The sequence below is a fragment of the Blastomyces gilchristii genome, assembly GCF_000003855.2.
Source record: "Blastomyces gilchristii SLH14081 genomic scaffold supercont1.22, whole genome shotgun sequence".
Taxonomy (NCBI): domain Eukaryota; kingdom Fungi; phylum Ascomycota; class Eurotiomycetes; order Onygenales; family Ajellomycetaceae; genus Blastomyces; species Blastomyces gilchristii.
The window spans coordinates 424935-444719 of NW_003101660.1; the positions used below are offsets into that span (position 1 = coordinate 424935).

The window sequence follows — 19785 nt, forward strand, 5'->3', positions numbered from 1 at the left end:
AGACCGTGATTGACTCTCGGAATAGTTGAAAATGCTAGAAAACATCAAAAGTGAGATAGATCAGTTACTGCTGGCTGCAGTAACTCAGTTAATATCAAGAAGTGTGATAAATAACAGAAAACAGCTGAATATAAAGTCTGAAATCAAGAATGCAATATGAATCAACTTTAATTCAATAACACATCAGCATGTGACTCAATTAAAAGTACAGAAATCAATACATAAGTGAAAGAAAACTAATACTCTCACAGCTGTTCAGTTCAATAGCATCTTAAATATTAAATTTACAGACAATAGTGATGAATATCTGAACAAACTTGATAAAATTGTATAGCTTATAACTGAGCTGAAAGAAATAATTACATAATAAAATCAGATAATAAAGACTTTTAAAATATACTATAAAGAGTTAAAAGCAGATCAGAAAGAGTTAATCAGATAAAACTTAAGTCTTAAAGATAAGATAACTACTCTAAGAACTCAGATAATATATAGACTGAATTAATAATCTTAAGCATTAATTATCTCTAATAGTAAAATGAATGATAAATTCTCAATCTCTTCATCAGTTTTAATATCTATGTCTATAAAAGCTAATAGAAAAGATCTCTTACTCTGTATCTATATCAGTGTAGTACAGACTTCTGATCTTATAAGCTATAAAGAGTTTCTCACAAGATATCTCTCTGTAAAAGAGATTAAAGTAAGAGTTATAAACACTCTATAAAAGAATACATCAACTGAAGAAGTTAAGATTATTAGAGTAGAAATTATAAAAACAGAGTATATTATCTACTTCTAAGATAAAGTCTTTAAGAACACTGTTAATATGAATAAGAGATAGCTCTGAAACCTGAGAAATTAAATAAAACTGATCAGACTCAGATTTGATGTGATAATATATTAAACACTTATATATGAAGTTAACACTGAGAATAAATCACAAAGCATGAAGAAGATAGCAGAGAAAAATAAGCTCACTTAAAAGAGATATAAGATAGAAGAAATTGTATAACTTAAGAAGAGAGAATTTATACTGAGTATATCAGTATTATTTAAAATATGATTTGATAGTATAAAAGCTGCTGAATGAGTGATAAATAATGAAATAATATTTAAGTATTAATATATAGACAGTATTGAAGTATATCAAATTAAGAAGAAATAATATCATAGATATCTGATCTTTGATTATCTAGTCTGAAACTGTAAAGAGAGACTATGATGTAATTTCTGTATATAAGAGTATAACACAGCTAACTGCTCTTGAGAATTAACTTCTAAATATACAAACTGTACAGAGTGTTATCTGATAGAAGCAGCAGAGTATAAATCAAGAGTTAATATTATCAGTCTTCAATATTAATACAGAAACTGCAGATTTTATAACTGAATATTAATAAAAAATATTCAATCATAGAAGTACTTCTCAATGACTGTAAAATTAAAGATTTGAAGATATTACTTATACAAGAATTCTCTTTTATATATTATACAATATTAATATAACACTTACACTGAAGCATGTTTTAAATATTATACACTGAGACATATATCACAGAGTGCAGTCTAATATATATTAATAAGTATATATTAATCTCAGTATACTGACAAAGATGATGTCACAGCTCAGATGTAACAGCAATCAAGCTTTAGATAGAAGAAAGTCAGATCTTAATTTTCTTTATATATATTCTGTCATTCAACTCAGTAGATAATCTGATACATCAGATCTTAAATGAAATCAGCTGAATAATTCAGCTCTTATCTACAATCACATTGATTATTACAGAGAATTTCAACTGATATTATCAGATATAAGATAAAATTCAGATAAACTGAAGATAAGTCTGAGATATCAGAGATCTTCTGAACTTTATACAGACTTAAGAACTTTATAACTGTCTCTTATCTGACACTGTTATCTACTGATCAGTGAGTCATTCAGATACATACTTCATACTTAATCTCACACTCAGTAATATTTTATATCAGTTACTTAAATATCATCTCTACTTAGATAACTATAACTCTGATTATCTGATAATCTACTCAGAATGAGATCTGTAACTGAAATAGAAAGATTCAAGTCAGTTATACAGACTTTTTAACTGAGTGAACTGAGAAGAGATTAACAAAGCTGCAGAGAAAGTAATCTCTATATTATAGATTAAATTAATAACTCAGCTGAATGAAATAGTTGATAGATTAATTACAATAATAATAGTAGAAATAGATAAGCATACTCTGTATGCAAGATTATCTTCTTATACTAAACACTGATTCAGCTGAGATCTGAAAATACAGCAGTTTAAGTGCAACAGAAGCTGAAGAAGATGATAGATTAGTTATATTAAGCAGAGAAGCAATTACTTAATTACTCAAGCTCTATACACAGATATACTGTGAAAGTGCAGAAAATGAACTTAAATAAGAGAGAAAGTTAAGTGAGAACACTGAAAAGAATTTCTTAATAAAATGAGTATAAGTAATCATCTTTGAAAAGTAGTAGAATACATCTATCTCTCAGACAATTATATCAATATTCTATCTCTGATAGTTAAGAACACTGAATATACTGATAATAAAGATAAAGCTTAAATACTACTGAATAGTTTCTTTTCTTCAGCTATAATCTCACTGAGAGAATTCTCTATCTCAATTCAGAAGAAACTGCTCTGAGAGCTAATTATAGAGAAAGAGATTCTGATAACACTGATAAGAATTAAAAGCAAATCAGTCTCTGAGAATGACAGTCTCTCAGCATTAGTATGAAAGAGTCTATGAAAATATCTGTTAAAACTTATATATCAGATCTTCAAAGCATCAATCAGACTGAGATATTACTTAACAAGTTAAAAGACTGCAGTGATTATAGTACTACAGAAATCTGAGAAATCAGACTATATAATCTCTGAAGTATATTATCTGATCTTACTTCTCAACACACTGAGAAAGATTCTGAAGAAAGTAATTATAAAACATCTTACATACTACACAGAGAAATATAATCTTCTTTTAAATGCACAATTTAAAGTCAGATCAGATAGAACTATGAAATAGATACTTTTAATTCTAATCAGTGCTATTAATCAGGTCTGAAAACATAGTAGAGTTCTGACTCTAGTCTTCTTTAATATCAAAGAGACCTTCAATGAGATAAATAAAGACATATTGAAGATCAGACTTAGAGAGATGAGAATCTCTCAGATAGTATACAGATAAATTCAGAGCTTTATAAAAAACAGATTTATTAATATTAAATTTAATAATTTCAGTACTGAGATAGTCTTGCTTTCTAATACTAATCTTGCTTAAGAATCTCTTCTCTTCTCAATTCTCTTCATCATCTTCAACTCAGACCTGATCAATTAATCAGTAGATTACAATGAAGACATATCTGTCTTTATAGATAATTATTTTCACTGAAGAATCAGATTAAATATAGAAAGTAATCTGTAAAAGATTTAACAGATAGATATCTCTAGAATTAAAGAATGAGTAAGACAGACTGGCTCATGATTCTCAGCTGAGAAGATGAAGCTAATTTATTTCATCAGAAGAAAAAAAGATTAAACAATGAGATTCATTACAATGAATGAATATATTATTTTATCATTATCAGAGATCAAGCTTCTGAGAGTATATTTTAACCAGAAACTAAAATGAAAAACACACACACAATATATGATCAAGAGAGTCATTAATATATGCATTATCATCAGACACTTATCTCATTTATAGTCAGAATAGATAAGGCAGCTCTACATTGCCTGTGTAGTTCTCAAATTGACATACATCTTCACAGTATGATACAACCTCTTAAAGAGAGTCACACAAGTCAAGACTTTCATCAAGGTTCAGTGAATGGCTCTGATCAGAATTCTGTTCACATTTTGAATGATGGCAACACAAACTCTCGAAATGAAGGCACATATCCCCCCTCTACGCGCCCGGCTGTGACAGCGAGCCCGGGATGTTGTCATTGGCCTCCGCACACTCTCATAATCTCACCCGATACATGAGCCCCTCAGGAGAGTCATAGCAGGTGCAACCTGTAATGAAGACAGACATTACTACTCACTAGAGAATACAATGAGAATGTTTTAGAGAGAGAAGATGAAATTAATAGAGATAATCAATTCATACTCTCTGAAATCATGACAGAAGCCAGTACTTAAAGATATCTATCTCAACTCTGACAGAGTCAGAGTCATTGAGAGAGGTATAAAAATAATGAAGAACTCAGTCAAAACAGTCTTCACTAATACTGTAAAGAAGAACTCAGTGCTTGAAGCAGCAGCACTGATTATAAATGAATCATATCATATTCAGTATAGTATACAAGTTAGTATTGAGTAAGAAAAGCACTGAACTATCATAATAGCTAAGCTGCTAGTGATATATTATGAACTCTATCTGATATGAAGATCTCACTCAAGTGAGAGAATATCAATTTCTTATTAATAATATATATACATTATTCTCAGCAACTTCTGTATTACTCTTTAAGTCATTATAAACATCTTAAAATAAGTTAGAGAACAGATAATTCAGAACATTCTGCACATAATAAAAAAGCTGAAATTCATAGATATAGATCTCTGTCTTCAGTGAGTATCAGAACATAGTGAAATTAAGAGAAATAAAATAACTGATCAGCTTATCAAGCAGTTAATTAACTCAAACTTAATACATGATTTTTCAAAGTCTGTCTCACATCTTAGAGAAGTCAGCTGCAACAGTATTATACAGAAGTAAAGAGATGAATAATTCTTAACAGCAAAGAAGACTCATCTGTAGAAGATAGATACAGCTCTCTCAGACTAATATACTCACTATCTCTATATTATTCTTTCAAGACATTGAGCAAGACTTCTGATGCAACTCAGAATGAGTCACTTATAACTAAATAACTTTTAAAACTGAATAAAATACACTGATAATAATAAATGTAAATATGAAGTAAAAGAATTAATTCATTATATTCTAGTAGACTGTCTGAGACTGCAGTAACAACATCAGATTCTGTGATAAAAGATTAAGAACAGATTTAACAATATCTCTCTAATACTAGAGAGTAAATCATCAAACTGAATAATAAATGAGATAGAATGAAAAATTAGTAGAAGAGATTTTAATGCAATTCTAGACTTTGCTAAGAGCTTAGAAAGATTCTAAGACAGAGATAACTAGAGTAGATTAGTCACAGGCTCTGATGAGATATTAAGATTATACATGTAGTTAGACTAGAAAGAATAGATAAGAGTAGCTGTAATAGTGATAGCCTGTATATTCTGATGAGAGAGAGGTCAGAGTAGCTGATTCAATCAATCAATCAATCAATCAATCAATTAAAGAGCACGGGCTTTTAATGAGATCATGGCTTTTACTGTTCTACTTCTGCTTCAATTAATGAAAGTTATAAACATCACAGCATACACGCAAGAATCATTAAATCATATATACTGATCAAATCACCTGCTGACTTGCATATGAAATGTCAAAATGTAAAAATATAAAATTGTAAAACTGCAAAAATTGCTTTTTCACAGAAGTGAAGAAATGCAAGTTCATTAATATATTAAGAAAAAACTAAGCATCTTGTCAGTCACATCAGCACTGGGCCTTGCTAAGCTTTAATCATTAAATGATGACTGTAAGTGTTTTCTCAGAAGCTAGGCTGAATATAAATGAATTAGCAATTCAGTAATTCAGTATGATTGATACAGACTTACATAGTTTAATTCAATCAAATTGTAGTGATCAGGGTGATAAGTCTTCAATAAGATATTTCACCTATTCACACTTATTCTCAAGTTTCTCTTGCTTTCTCACTTTCCCCTCTTAACTTCTGATATTTTGTGTAGCTCTTGCACTGTTTGAGATGAAGAGAGGTAATTCTCCTGTTTCTGTAAGAGCTATATTTGTCTGGTTGTGGAAAGTTACTGCTTAAAAACATCAGACTTTGAGAAGAGATCTCAATTTATAGCTATAAGCAAATGTTGTCTAGAAATAAGATGGGCTCCATTGAGTCAAAAAAAGTCACTTTTTAAAATATCCAGCAAATTCAACTTTGAAACCAAACTCTAGCCAAACTCAATCTTGAGCCACTAGTCAACAATTCTCGGGTGTATAGGTCAACGGGTGTAGGGGTGACGAGCGTAATGTACGCATATGACTCATATATTCTCTGTCCTGATAAAACCTTGGATCCCTATACATCACCTGCGGGGGTAAATTCTTTCACGCCGCACTCACATCCACACTCTTCTGCCAACTTCAATACTGTTCTGAAGTTTCACAGAACTTGCACTGGCAAGGATGTCTTGGATGTGGAGAGCGGGTCTCCCATGAGTGGATTTCCGAAGTTGCATGACATGGACGCTGCTGAGCTGCAACGTTTTCTTAACGGCCCAGGGATCCCACTCAGGTGGTGCATCTTTGGGGTGGAGGTTGAAGCAGCGAACTTGGCCGCGAGGGACCCAGTGGTTTTGGAGGTGGAAGTTGCTGCACCAGCGGCCTCGTGGTAGTGGAAACCGCGGTTGCTTCATCGACGAGCTTGAGAGATTATCTCATGGGGAAAATTTATGGGGTCTCAGACTCTAGCTGCCTTTTTGCCTGTTTGCCTTTTATACCACCAATCGGAGGACTGGATTGACAACGGGCGACTGACGTCCGACTAGCCGACATTGGATTGTTTACCTGGAGGGAGATAAACCAGCATATCAAACGTAACAGCCGGCATAGGTTGGAAAGTGTACTGGTTTGCCTGCCACAGAACCTGCTAAGGTTTGCACCTACAGGGTACTTCAGTCAACAGTCATAGATCACCGAAGGACCTGTAACCACTACTCTATGTTTATAATATGTACAGGTTATTCGGCACAGGTCAAACTGACCTGTGTCAACTAACCTATTTCTGGGTAACTGTACCAGCTCACATAAGCACCTTGACATGGAGTAGTCAACACCACCCTCTCGGTGAGTAGAAAATCTCTCCCCATTTTGCATTGAAATGACAGTGACGGTCATCATGGGCTGAGGAGTCCTTGAATACTCATGTACTGAGTTGGATTGTTTACTTTTGATCTAACTAACTTATTAAACTTTCCAAAGAGGAACAAAAAGAGGCATGTACGACAGAAAATCAAACTAGGTGAGCCCTGCGCCAGATAGAGAACAGTAAATCAAATCCCAAACCACAATCATCGTCCGATAGCCTTGAATATGTGACCAAAGACATACATCGAACGCTGCAGCCTCGAACCAGCAGTCGTTTGCTACTATTGGTACCAAGTCATTGCGGTGATAGACATGTCATCCATGTCCAATCACCCGTTGCAGGACGCATTGTTAAGGGAGCATCTGCATGGTTGCAGTTCGGTTCTGTGGAACTTGGCGGATCTTCCATTTGCTGGAATTCCCGCTTCGAGTTCTGCAAAGGAAGGGAGCCGGACCGAGAGGTTTGTACATCCGCTGAAACGGAATCGTCAGTGGGCACTCTACAAGAAATTCCTTAAAAAAACTTTTTGCCTTCTGGCAAAGGCCAAGTTTGAGGGAGACCACACTTTTTCTCAATATGCCACCAATTCTTTGGACATTTTATAGTTCCTGTGGCATTTTTGATTCCTGAAATGTTTTTTAAACCTAAGAGAGGTCGTATTCCTAGGACATTTCTCAACCCTAAGGAGAACCACGCGTTAAACCTATAATGTCATGATTTCGCAGATAGCTTGAGGCTTAATGCCCAGTGTTGGGCCTCAAGTAGTTTTCAGAATCATGACATTATAGATTTAAAGCGTGGTTCCCCTCAGGCTTAAAAAGGATTCTGAGAACTAAAAAAGCCCTAGAATTTTAAAACCTCTCAAGAATCATGACATTCGGGTTTAAAAGTGTGGTCCGCCTCAGGATTGAAGAGCGTTCTGAGAATGTGATCTCTCTCAGGTTCAAACAGTATTCTGAGAACTAAAATGCCTTGAGATTATAGAATGTCTCAAAATACATGACATCTGATTTAAAGTGTGGTTCCCCTCAGGCTTAAAAAGGATTCTGAGAACTAAAAATGCCCTAGAATTTTAAACCCTCTCAAGAATCATGACATTCGGGTTTAAAAGTGCGGTTCGCCTCAGGATTGAAGAGCGTTCTGAGAATGTGATCTCTCTCAGGTTCAAACGGTATTCTGAGAACTAAAAATGCCTTGAGATTATAGAATGTCTCAAATACATGACATCTGATTTAAAGTGTGGTCTCCCTCAAGCTTAAGGGGCATCCTGAGAACTAAAGATGCCTTGAAATTCTGTCATGCCGCAAGAACGCTGATTTCTGAGCTTGTGGCAGCTCAATCCCTGGGAAATCATATGTCCCTGAGAGCTACACCAAAGTCGTGGCCAATCGAACACAGTCAGCAGAATGCCGTAAGAAGGCAAAAAGCCCTGGGACCACGTAAATTTATTGTTGTGGAGCACGGAAAGAAAACGCCCCAGTGAAAGATTTAGTTGTAAATGCCAGTACTTTGGGGAGAAATGCCCCAAGAACAACAAATAAAGATCAGAAAATTCCAAGTTTACATAAAATTTAATTGATGCCCTGAGAGATACAAATATTGGTATCTATAGTCATAATTTTAACATATAGATGTAAAACAGGAATTTGCTTCTAAGATATATTCAGAAGCGATAGCATTAAACAACCGAAAAGACACTTAATGATCTTGTTTCTTGCAGTTGCTTCGTTTTCTTTGCTAAACATCAATATCGTTAAGGGTTTAGATAACGGTGTCTAACCGGTCACTCTTCCGCAAAGGGAGCGGAAACCGCCAGACGGCAAGCCCATTGAGGTTAACCATTTTGTGGTCTGACAAAAAACCATTCTCTGACAGAGATGCGCAGGGCCAGAAAGACACCCTACTTTGATTTACTTTTAATCACTTTCACCGTTGACCTTGGAACTCAGTTAGACTCTGCACCTACCTTTAGTAATCCATCTCTGGTTGCCGTATACTTTCATCTCCCATGCTTCAATAACGTCGTTGCCGCTTTCCCACGGTTCTCGTGCTTCTCTTCTTGAACGGTGTCTCGGTCCAGTATCATTTTGTGTTGGTTAACATACTTCAGTATAAGTTTGCTGCTCCATTTTGCGTGTTGAAGCAAGTGATAGTAGTGTGTTCATTGTTGTTCTATTCAGCAGAGGTGGGATTCCCAATATATATACATACAGACGTACAAGTTTCAGATCTCTTACACGTGTTTCAACCACCGTGATACTCAACATTGCGCTTCCCATTCACCCTCCCTCACGCCCCCCGATCTTCACTCACCCCCGAGTCCACCTGGATCTTCCATAAAGCTGCCCGTCCTCCCCCAGGGTCCTATGTTAGCCTCTTTTTCTACTCTCGCTACAGTCGTTTCTGTGGCATCTGTCAATAGGCTAAAGATGTTTGCAAGTTTTAATCAACTTTCATATTATTAAACTTTCCAAGAGGAACACAAGACAGAAAATCAAACAAGGCAGGCCCTGCACCAGAATACAACTAATCAAGATTCAGCACTATAACAGGCAGCATCATCATCAGATACAATTACCACGAACATGGACGCCGGGGAGATCCATACAAACCGGTCTCCCACAGTGGGGCCCAAGAATAAATACAGCCCATCAACATACCCCGGAACTATAACCATCGTCTGATTAGCCTTGGACACCTGTCCAGAGACATACATCGAGCGCTGCGGTATCGAACCCCCAGTGGTATGGCTATTATTGGTATTAAGCCACTGCGGTGATAATCACGCCATCCATGTCTAATTCCCCGCTGAAGGACCCGTCGTTGGGAGAGTATCTGCGTGGCTCCAGTTCAATTCTGTGGAATTTGGTGGATCACTTCTATATGCTGGGACTCCGGCAGCGAACTCTGCAAGGGAAGGGAGCCGAACGGAAACTGTGCGTGATGCTTGGAGAGGTTCTGATGTGGGCTGCGAGAATGAGAATGGAACTGTTCCAGCTTGTCTCGCCATTTCTTGTTCTCCGAGCTGCCAATGCATAGCCTCAGCGGCCCTCCAGGGCATGGCCATCTCCTCTGCAATTTTCGCCCACATTTCCGACTTGAATCTGCTTGCTCTGTCAGTAAGCTAGCCGGTTATCATCAGATATCACACCATTTTTACCTTTCATATAACAATGCTAGCTTGGTCTTGAGATCCTCGCTCCACTCACCCCGCCTCTCGAGGTAATTCTGGTAGTGCAGGCGACAGCTCATTGCACTTCGCCCGGGAAGTTTCTCGCTGATATCTTCCCACGTCATTCCGCGCCCCCGAAGCTCGATGATGCGGACATCTTCTTCTGAGGACCACTTTGGCTTCTTCTTGGGTAGAATTTGGTGTGCATCGGAGCTATCGGTCTGGACGTCAGGTGCCATTGGTTTGTTTTGGGCTAAGTGTTGAGTCATAGACGCCATAGAGAAATCTGCGGTACTTTACGAGGAGAAAAGGGAAGATCGAGGGATGGAAGCAAAGTGGGAGGAGGGCTGGCTTTATATGCCTTCAGACCCTCTGGTCTATGCTAATGTTCCCCCCTGGAGATGGATTTGGAGCGATCGTGAGAGACCGCACCGTTTACAAGATACGTTGGCTGAGCTAGGGGCCGGCTCGGGGCCTACGAACAGAGGGGAGGTTCATATGACATCTACAGTACGCCCTCCACACTTCCCGTTGATGTATGGTAGCGATGTATGCAAAATTGACTAACTTCCATCCATTATTGAACTACGACAGAAAATCAAACAAGGTGGGTCTTGCGCCGGATAAAACGTGGCTCATCGAGACAATTACCGACAGAGAAACACGAAGCAGAAAGAAAGAACAGAGCGCATTAGTCCTCACAGGCTAGCTCGTACACCGGCAGACCTGACAGACGACATACATGAGAGCCGGGGAAGATATGTAGAAATCCGTCCCAGTCCGCCTGCCGAGAAGGGAAACTCCGAATCAACATCTCGTCAAACAAAATGCCAGAGGGCCTCCCAGATTGACCATTCACATCAACATTCCACTATAAAAGCATAAAACTGAGGCGCAAGAACGCGTTGGGTGGGCCACGGTGGATCACACGTTGTGCGCCTGGGTGCTCTCTGTAAGGTCCTCGAAAGAGTCTGTGGGGTTGAGAATTGCACGTGCCCTGGCATAATTATTCACCTTTCCCCTTTCCTTGCTGGCTTTAGCAACCCAATTCTCCACTTCAGCCACTGCATCGGTAGGCGACTGCTTGTGTTCAAGCAGGAACGATAGCAGGATCTCAGCTGGGCTGAATACCTGGTCCGGTACCTTGGCGGCAAAGGCACCCGCAAGTTCGTCAATTGTTTCGTCATAGATCTTCTTTTCTGGGCTGCGGTGATCCTCATCTGGCCGCTCAATTGTTTCATCATCGGTCTTCTTTTTTGGCTTGCTGTCATCCTCAACCGACTCCTTGAAAACCGTACAGAAAAGACGAGAACTCATCTTCTCATCAGCGAGCTGAAACAAAACCTTTCTATCCACGCGGCCAGGGCGGATGAGCGCGTCATCCAGACGCTCGATGTGATTTGTCGTCATAATCAGCAATCGACCTTCCTGCGAAGATACACCATCCAGGGCATTAAGAAGAGCGGACAGAGATACATTTCCCTGAGACTTGCTTTTCTGCGAGGGGCGTACCGCGGCCTGGCCGGCGTTTTCTGTCGTTTCACTGTCTCCCGTTCGCCTCGTACTAGCAGCATCGATATCTTCTAAGAGAATGACACAATGCGGGGGAAGCTGGGCAAACAAACTGTTCAGGCGGCTGTCGTCGATGCTCGAAAGATTAAGTACATAGATATCCAGCTCAAAACGCCCGGCGACAGATAAGCTGAAACTGGACTTCCCGGTGCCAGGAGGCCCATACAGCAGGAACCCTCTTTGATAGGGAATCCCGCGCTTTGCATACCAGCCCCGAGCTCGCTCGTCCAGGAAATCGTCGATATCTTTCAGCACGGCCATTTTCTCGTCCTCATCCATGATGACTGTCGAAATTGGTCTGATGTCTCTTGCCTTCGCCTTCCTTCATTCATCATCATTATGCTCAAAGACTGCAGTCTTTTTCTGGATAAGTTTTAGATACTTGGCTCGGCAATCACTAAGGAGTTCTCTAAGGATTTGCGACGATCCGCCGATGCAGGAAATGGAGATCTCTTTCTTGGTGTCTTTTGCCATGCACTGGAACCGGAGCAGATGCTTCTTGTACATGAAGAAGAATGATCCATTCCAAGGTGAAAAGTGCAATGGTTTCTTCTTGTACTCTTTTGTGAGATCATCAGCATATGCTCTTCTTTGCATGCCGTCGATGCTGACGAGAGAGGAGCGAGCCTTATGGGCGAAGGGCTGCGTGGATACCCAGGCGATAAGCATATCGTACGCTTCATTGTAGTAGGAGATGTGGACGGTCGAAGCTTTCGATGGTTAGAAAGAGCTATCACTACGGGGAGAGTCACGAACTGAAATAGGCCTCCACCAATTCCGTCATGTAGCGGTACGCATATCTACCCAAAAACAGGAACATCCCGCCCATGCACACCAGGTGAGCATAGCTGTTCAGGTTGCCAGCCAGGAGCTGTTGCATGGATGCAGAGATGCCGGTGAAGCCGGGGAAGAAGACATCCATAATAGAGATTTGAGACGGGGCAGTGTGGATTGGCAAAGAGCCAGCACCGTTGAATGCGTTCATTCTGGAATGGGTGGTGACGCCGCGGGCGGTTTCCTGGATAGATGCTAAAGGGTGTAAGAGCAATTGATAGACTGTAAGTGTTCCTTGGTATTGCGAATAATGAAAGGGGTTGTTCATGAGCTACATACATGACCTCAGGATCCAAAGGGAATCTTGCCCCCTTATATGCTGTTGTACTGACCCCGCACATTGATTCATTGAGTCTTTGTCGAACCATCTCCATGCACATCCAGCGCCAATACGTCGTCCATACTGACCTAGAGTAGGCGAGGCACATTGCGCCATGCGCCAGAAACCGGGTGCAGCTGGGATAATCGGTCACGAAAAGTTGTCGCTTAGGATTGAGAACAATGAAGGAAGAGAATCTTGTCATAGCTTGCAGTAGTGGGATGACCTGGTTGTGCGTAGCGAAACCACGCTTAACGAAAGCCACATCAATAAAAGAAAAGATATACTAGGAAAAAGGATGTTGGTATGCATGAGGTTTTCTTCGTTACCAATCGGCGAAGCCCGAAAAGGGAACTTTGATATCAAGTATGCTATCCGCTGACGATCCACTTAGTAGACCAATTGGGAGACAGACCCTAGGTTCGCCGTCCCTGATCGGGAGGCCTTTGCTCAAAATCGAAGACAATCGAGAGAGCTTATTTGTAGCTTCAAGAAGTGCGGCGAGATACTAAGAAAAGAAACGAGGACTATTGCAGCTCCCGGAAACTTTTGACTTGCTCATTTTAAATGTTCTGGCACAATGTGTTGGCGTTAGGTGATAATCTGGCATGTACCTTTTTTGATGGAATCCAGTTGATTGGAATATGACGAGATTGAGGCTGAGATCGAGCTGCCCATCCTGAACCCCGCATTTTTCGTGTTCACTTCCAGGGCTGTATGTACAAGGTCAATCTCAACATCCAAGACAGCAAGTTGGCAATGCAACAGATGTTCAACCTATCAGAATTCAACTTAAAAACCCAAAAAGGTATGGTCAAAAGCGAAGACATGCGTATCCCACAATTTCTGATTGCATAAATTTGCCAAGACGCTATAACCCGAATGTGCTTTGTGGCTGAAACAGGTAAAATATTCCTCTGTTATCCTGGCCCCGCAATCAACTCCGTCATGTCATGCTGGCGTCAGCGACCATACGCACATGTTCGCATTCAAATACAAAAGAAACTGTTCATCCCTCATTTCTATCTTAGCCCCTCGCGACACCATGTCACAACAAAGTCTTCGGAATTTGGATTCAATCATTGGTGATACGTTTCAACTCTGTAATGATGGAGAAGATAGTTTTCCGTCCTTGAAAGCCAAGGTTTTACACCTCGCAACTCAAATTGCAGCCTTGGAGAGACTTGAGCCAGTCGCCAGACTCATACGAGAGGGGAGGCTTCTACAAATGCGAAAGCTGAACTACAATATCAAGAAATTGTCAGAGGACGACTCCAAGCGTGATGATCACGAATATTCTTGTTGGACTAGTCTTCAAAAGCTAGGTTGTCAGACCGCGGTCTTCTGCATGATCTCTTTCAGCGGATTAGCCCAACTGCCAGCTGAAGAGTATGATTGGCTTCTGAAGAATGTGCAAAGGTATATGACGGTGCAAGAACTTCCTCGCAACTGGGTCGCATGAGAGCAGATAAGGAAGGTAATGGCAAACGCGCCCAGACGTCCAAATACAATATCCTTCCTCAACAGTAAGCAGCTTTCTTGCACAAATTCATGTATCACAAAGCTAAATGAAATTCAGGCTACCATGAACTCGAGATTCAATGGTGCGATACAACCGAAACGAACACTATACAAGGAAAATCAGCCTGGGAAGGTATGCGTAACGGGAGTAAGTAACGAATCCATGGCCACTTTTTAACTTGAAATATGCAGCTCAATATTAGAGACGATTGTCTTAAATCAGATTTGCAACAATTTCCCCCTGCTTCAAACCCTCATGAAAACAAGACAGAATCACTACCGACAGTGCAGGCGGAATATTTAGCTACAGAAAAGGCAGAGGTTCAGCTAGAGATGGCGCAGAGTGGCAGGCGTAAGCAAGACGGTCCTCATAATGTGCTGTACATGACGCTGAATATTCATTCTCTAGAAATACCCTCGAATATACCGGCTAGCCAAATACCACTGTTAGGTAACTTACTTTCCGATGCGGTTCATATTGGTCAGCGACGGAGAGCGAACAAGAAGCGGAGCGAATATCAAGCTACAGATGAGCGACCATTGAAACGTGTCCAGTTACAATCACAGCAGGTTCCAGGTCTGTGAAATCATCTAATGGAGTGTCGCCCCTGTGTTGACATTGTCGAGATAACCTAGAATTTCCAGGACAGGGTAATTACTGCCCCTTCTCGTTTACGACGCGCGATAAGATTGAAAAGCTCCCCGAATCATTTTGTACCGGGCTGAAGAGAAGTAATTTATGGAAAAAAGAGAAGGAGACCGGAGGGCTAGAGGTGACAAACTGTCTTTCTATGTACCTGCCAGAGCGCAAGGCGGATGCTTTCTTTGTAATTATGATTGGCTACGATGATGGATTTAACATCTCAAATTTTCTCGGTTTGGAAGAACCAGAGATTTTAGAGCCAGAGGAATACGTCACAGAAGAAGCTCTCTTAAGAGATTGACTCTTATCCACAGTTGAATAGCATAAATGACATTGCTCTGGATAACCACTTATTACTACCTCTTTTCGAACTTAATCTTTGCCTTCAACACATAACATCGATATCCTTCAAGTACTTCTCTTGTTACTCTTCCATCTTCTGATCCTAATGTGTCGATGTGCCTGCCTTTGCTGTCTTCAATATGGCATGATCTACCCTCAAAAGTCATAATCATATCTTCCAATATCTCAAACTTGAGCGCTCCGATGTCCTCCCACACTCCTCTGAGTGCCTTATTCCCTAGAATCTCAGACATTTCCCTTCAACAACCGGTAGGACGATAAGTTTGAACGTCGGTCCCCGCGACAACGATGGCCTTTCAAGGTAGATGTGAAATATCGGGTATAAGTCGTTTTCGCAAAGGAGTTCAATCGTGACTAGTTGCCACCCTGAACCAGGGGAACGTTATTCGCCTGCACGACATCAGTAGCTGCAAAGACGGCTAGTAAAACGCGCAGTCACCTTTGCTTTATGCAAATGAAGATAAGCGGACTTTCTTTGGCCGATTTCTGGGGGTGCGTGAAATGAGGTTTGTTAACGGCGTGGTGGAGGTTGGAATGTATGGCTCACTTGTTGGTGGCCGGATAAATAACTCTTTTCGAAACGCAATATGAGATGAAGATTCTCGGATAGCAATGACGTTCGGCTTTCAGCGCCAGAAATGCACTGCATCTCCCTGTAGGAGGGGCTTCGCAAAGTGGTGGGGCTCGAGTGCCATGTGACTTGCTCAGTGATCCGATAGTGACCGAAAGAACCCTAGTAGACTTGGGCTCCAATGCGTTTAGGCTGAAACGAATTTGGATCCCAATGTCAGATACGGTGTGCTTTACAATAGTCGCAAAATTCTAGTGTTGGGTATGAGCTTCCAAAGTGGTGGATAAGTGACTATTTTGGAGACAGAAAATTCGCCACGAGATTCTACGCCACCATTGCAATTGCGAACAGGCGGCAGTCAGAAAATTAGGTTCATCCCGAGCGAAATTGGTTTAGTGCCTGGGATGAGAAACCAGGTATCACAGAAGTTGTTAGTAATGACATCTTCGACATTGTCGAAACTCATTTATGGGTTGATAATTTATTACAAAACGGCCTTTACTTCCCCTTCTGTCCATTTAAGACTTTAAACGCCCTATGACTAGCATATGCCTTCATCGCACGACTTCAGTCTATCCCACAAGCGCCAGCGCCTTGAGCATCCTTCCGAAACACCGCAGCGTCAGTTGAAGAAGCAGAAGATCAGCCAGTCTTACTGGGATAATCTATCAAAGGTTTGGTTAACTGAGAGCACGATAAAAGAATTAGACTGAAGAAACAGCCCTCAAGGACCATTGTGAAAGCTTCATAGGCTCATCACTTGACAGTTTACTGAGCTGAAGCACTGTGAAGTGTTTTCTTTTGCTCCTGATATTCTCTGTAATTGTCTACCTGGTCACTTAAAGAAGATAGAGAGGCTTTTGAGATTGGGAGGGCCGGACCTGTCTGATTTGAGAAATGTATGTAATTGCAACTCAATACCCACTTTGTTGTGCTAATGTTATCCTAGTATCCTGTTCCCCAACCGATGAGTTCAAGGTCATCCTCCCATCGTAGGAAGCATCGGGCAGAATCTCCTCCATCATCCAACACCGGAAACACAAAGACGACCACAAAAACCTCAAGCACCTCAGTATATAGTCGGAACTTCCAGCAGAATTTAATTGACCATAGAGTCTATCCACCGGAGTATAGGTATCCGGACAGCGAGAAGTCATCAAAACTGAATAACTGAATGAAGATCAATGAAATGTTGGCATGATTGTGAACTTCTCTTTCTTCCTTGAAGTTCTCTGAAAAGTGCTTTGAAGATTTCAGAGAAGCGGATGCATATGCATTCAAAGAGAAGCCAGTTACAGTTTCAATAGTTTCAATTCTTGACAGTGATATCAGTGACCCAAAATGTGTCAGGAGGGATTATTCATTTGGAAATCTTGCTCTCTTAACTGATGGCACATTGGCTTCAGCCAAACCAGATCACTTCTATGGTGCTTGTCCTGAACAGCTCAATCATCAAATTTGCAAGGAATTGAGCAATCATATTGTTCCATCAACGCAGGATGACCTCCCAATGGCATCAAACTTCTTCTTAGAAGTGAAAGGCCCTGACAGATCCCTGGCTGTGACTACATGTCAGACTTGTTATGATGGCGCTCTAGAAGCCTGAGGAATGCATTCTCTTCAGTCATATCAAGAATATGAATCAATCTATGACAACAACACCTATACTCTTACATCAACTTATCATGGCGGTCAACTCAAACTATACACCACTCATCTCACCAAGCCCAGTGGTCCAGACAGCCGTCCCGAGTATATTATGACTCAGCTCAATACTTGGGGGATGACTGGTAACTTGGAAACTTTTCAGCAAGGAGCAGTGGCATACAGAAATGCTCAAGATTGGGCAAAGGAAAAGAGGGCTGGAGTTATTAGGGCGGCAAATGAAAGATTCTCAGAGACTGAGTCTCAATATCATTCTGCATCTCAGCATCGGACGAACTCCGACATAGCTGCTACCTTAGATGATTCCGATGTTTCAACTGTGACTGATGAAACTGAGGATGCGCAATGGAGCTTTGCTGCTGCTAACAAAGATGTGGAAGATGAGACCCAGATTCTGAGCAGAAACCCCAAAAAATCAAGGGTGGGTGATATTGCTGGGAATAAGATTACTGGGCGTTTAAACTGAAGCATGTTCAACTTCCGTCGGCCTGTATAAGCTGGTGAATTTAAGATTGGCACCCACGCAACCAGCCCTCCTATAAATCCAGACGCAGTTGTATATGCCGACCTGGGCTATGCGAAGCACCTCGGTCATAGCCGCAAATATCAGCATTGTTCAATTGCCTCCATTGCGAGTCCTCCATGATCGTTTGGCCGTTTGGGCGGTTTGATTAGTAGACAGCTCGGGAAAAAATGAACTGGTAGGCAGGTGTTTGTCCTTGAACCCTGACCAGAAAAACAGACAGGCAGAAGTTAAGGGCTACAATAGGTTGCTGTGTGGGACAAGCTATGCGTACGCATCAATATTGAGCAGTCTTAGACATGAATATAAAATTGTTTATAGCAATAACCCTTTGCGGAGATGAAAATGAGCTGTACATTGCAAATGAAAAGTGGCTGAGCATATGGGCCAAGCTACATGCATTTTCCCATCGGAGAATAATAGGATTGATAGCGAGTTGTCCTCGCTTTTCAGTTTTCAGGGCCTGGTTTACAAGCTCAAGCTAGCGCGAAGGCCGCCAACTAGGCTGATCTGGATGGAGACTCTTGAGTCATAATTATGAACGAACGGTTCATTACCACGTTGAAACCCAACACGGATCTGCTGGGGGCGAACGCTGCAGATGCAATCACATACGCTAGACTGGGGTCGACATTTATTAGGGCGCTCGGGCCTACTGTGCTTGTGACTCATGATTCTATCATATGACCTCTACTGTGCCATTCGCCCTCCTCTAAGGCAATGTGTCAGGTGTTGAGACATCAACCAATGAACCTCCCGCCAAGGCTGGAGCCTAGTCGAACTGCTGAATGTAATCAAGCAACAACCATAAAATTTATTACTAGGTTAGCATCACGTCCCATCCGCCAACCACCAACTGGCCAACCCAAAGCTTATTCAGTGAGCGGGACGGGCCGCGTACAAAGAGATTTACACCAAGGACCAGCCTCAAGCTCCTGGTGCGTATTGTAGCATGAGAGAATCAATCATCTGCCCAGTGAGCTTCCCAAGGACAAAAGGGATCTGGACTTGCCTGCCGACCCGCGACTGCAGGCTATTGAGCAGCCTCCATGAAGATTACTAATACATAACAAGTTTAGGAAAAGCTGGCCAAATGAGATCGATCCTCCACCCACAGCGTTTTGACCAAATTCCCGTTGCAGTGCATTGATGGGACGTTCCTCCACACCTGTACCAAATTCGAAAGCGATAGCCTAGGGCCCGATAGCTGAGAGAAGATATCTTTTACCGCGTCGGCTGTTGCATATGGCTACCTGATATCCATGATGGCAGTAAGCATATTGTGATCGAGAACCTTCAAACCATCATCCATGCCGTGCTAGACATAGCTATGTTCGAATGAAATAAGGTCATCTCACCTTTATGAATATTGGCACCGAGTACATACAAAATGCGGACAAGACATTACCCCGCCTGGCGGTCTAATACATCCCTCCATCTTGTTTCTTGTTTCTCCACACTGGCAACATGTCTAACCAATTTGTTTCAGATCTTCGAGAAAACAGGCATCTTGCTTGCAGAGGTCGGCGTCAGCGACTGTTTCAGTTGTTCTTCCCTTGGTGCACATTGACTGGCGGCCAGTGGCTTGGTTCACGG

The 19785-nt window shown here is 41.1% G+C and overlaps 6 protein-coding genes across 6 annotated transcripts; 3 read left to right on the top strand and 3 right to left on the bottom strand.

The window, feature by feature from the left end:
• Positions 1–6257: 6257 nt before the first annotated feature.
• BDBG_17706 (uncharacterized protein) lies at positions 6258–6554 on the bottom strand (the record flags this gene model as incomplete). Its single annotated transcript, XM_031725363.1, has 1 exon — positions 6258–6554. The coding sequence occupies one exon, from the start codon at positions 6552–6554 to the stop codon at positions 6258–6260; it is 297 nt and encodes a 98-aa protein (XP_031580580.1).
• Positions 6555–9803: 3249 nt separating this feature from the next.
• BDBG_08150 (MYB DNA-binding domain-containing protein) lies at positions 9804–10456 on the bottom strand (the record flags this gene model as incomplete). The annotated part of the gene is made up of 2 exons (XM_002621481.1): positions 9804–10110; positions 10167–10456. The coding sequence occupies 2 exons, from the start codon at positions 10454–10456 to the stop codon at positions 9804–9806; spliced, it is 597 nt and encodes a 198-aa protein (XP_002621527.1).
• Positions 10457–11102: 646 nt separating this feature from the next.
• BDBG_08151 (cell division protease ftsH) lies at positions 11103–12735 on the bottom strand (the record flags this gene model as incomplete). Its single annotated transcript, XM_031723426.1, has 3 exons — positions 11103–12072; positions 12133–12460; positions 12507–12735. 3 exons carry the CDS (start codon positions 12733–12735, stop codon positions 11103–11105), a joined length of 1527 nt encoding a protein of 508 aa, XP_031580581.1.
• A 1213-nt stretch (positions 12736–13948) lies between these two features.
• BDBG_17707 (uncharacterized protein) lies at positions 13949–14365 on the top strand (the record flags this gene model as incomplete). Its single annotated transcript, XM_031725364.1, has 1 exon — positions 13949–14365. The coding sequence occupies one exon, from the start codon at positions 13949–13951 to the stop codon at positions 14363–14365; it is 417 nt and encodes a 138-aa protein (XP_031580582.1).
• Positions 14366–14488: 123 nt separating this feature from the next.
• BDBG_08152 (uncharacterized protein) lies at positions 14489–15368 on the top strand (the record flags this gene model as incomplete). The annotated part of the gene is made up of 4 exons (XM_031723427.1): positions 14489–14557; positions 14617–14776; positions 14834–15001; positions 15070–15368. The coding sequence occupies 4 exons, from the start codon at positions 14489–14491 to the stop codon at positions 15366–15368; spliced, it is 696 nt and encodes a 231-aa protein (XP_031580583.1).
• Positions 15369–16549: 1181 nt separating this feature from the next.
• BDBG_08153 (uncharacterized protein) lies at positions 16550–18132 on the top strand (the record flags this gene model as incomplete). The annotated part of the gene is made up of 5 exons (XM_031723428.1): positions 16550–16675; positions 16769–16900; positions 16951–17153; positions 17259–17562; positions 17626–18132. The coding sequence occupies 5 exons, from the start codon at positions 16550–16552 to the stop codon at positions 18130–18132; spliced, it is 1272 nt and encodes a 423-aa protein (XP_031580584.1).
• Between the last annotated feature and the right edge of the window lie 1653 nt (positions 18133–19785).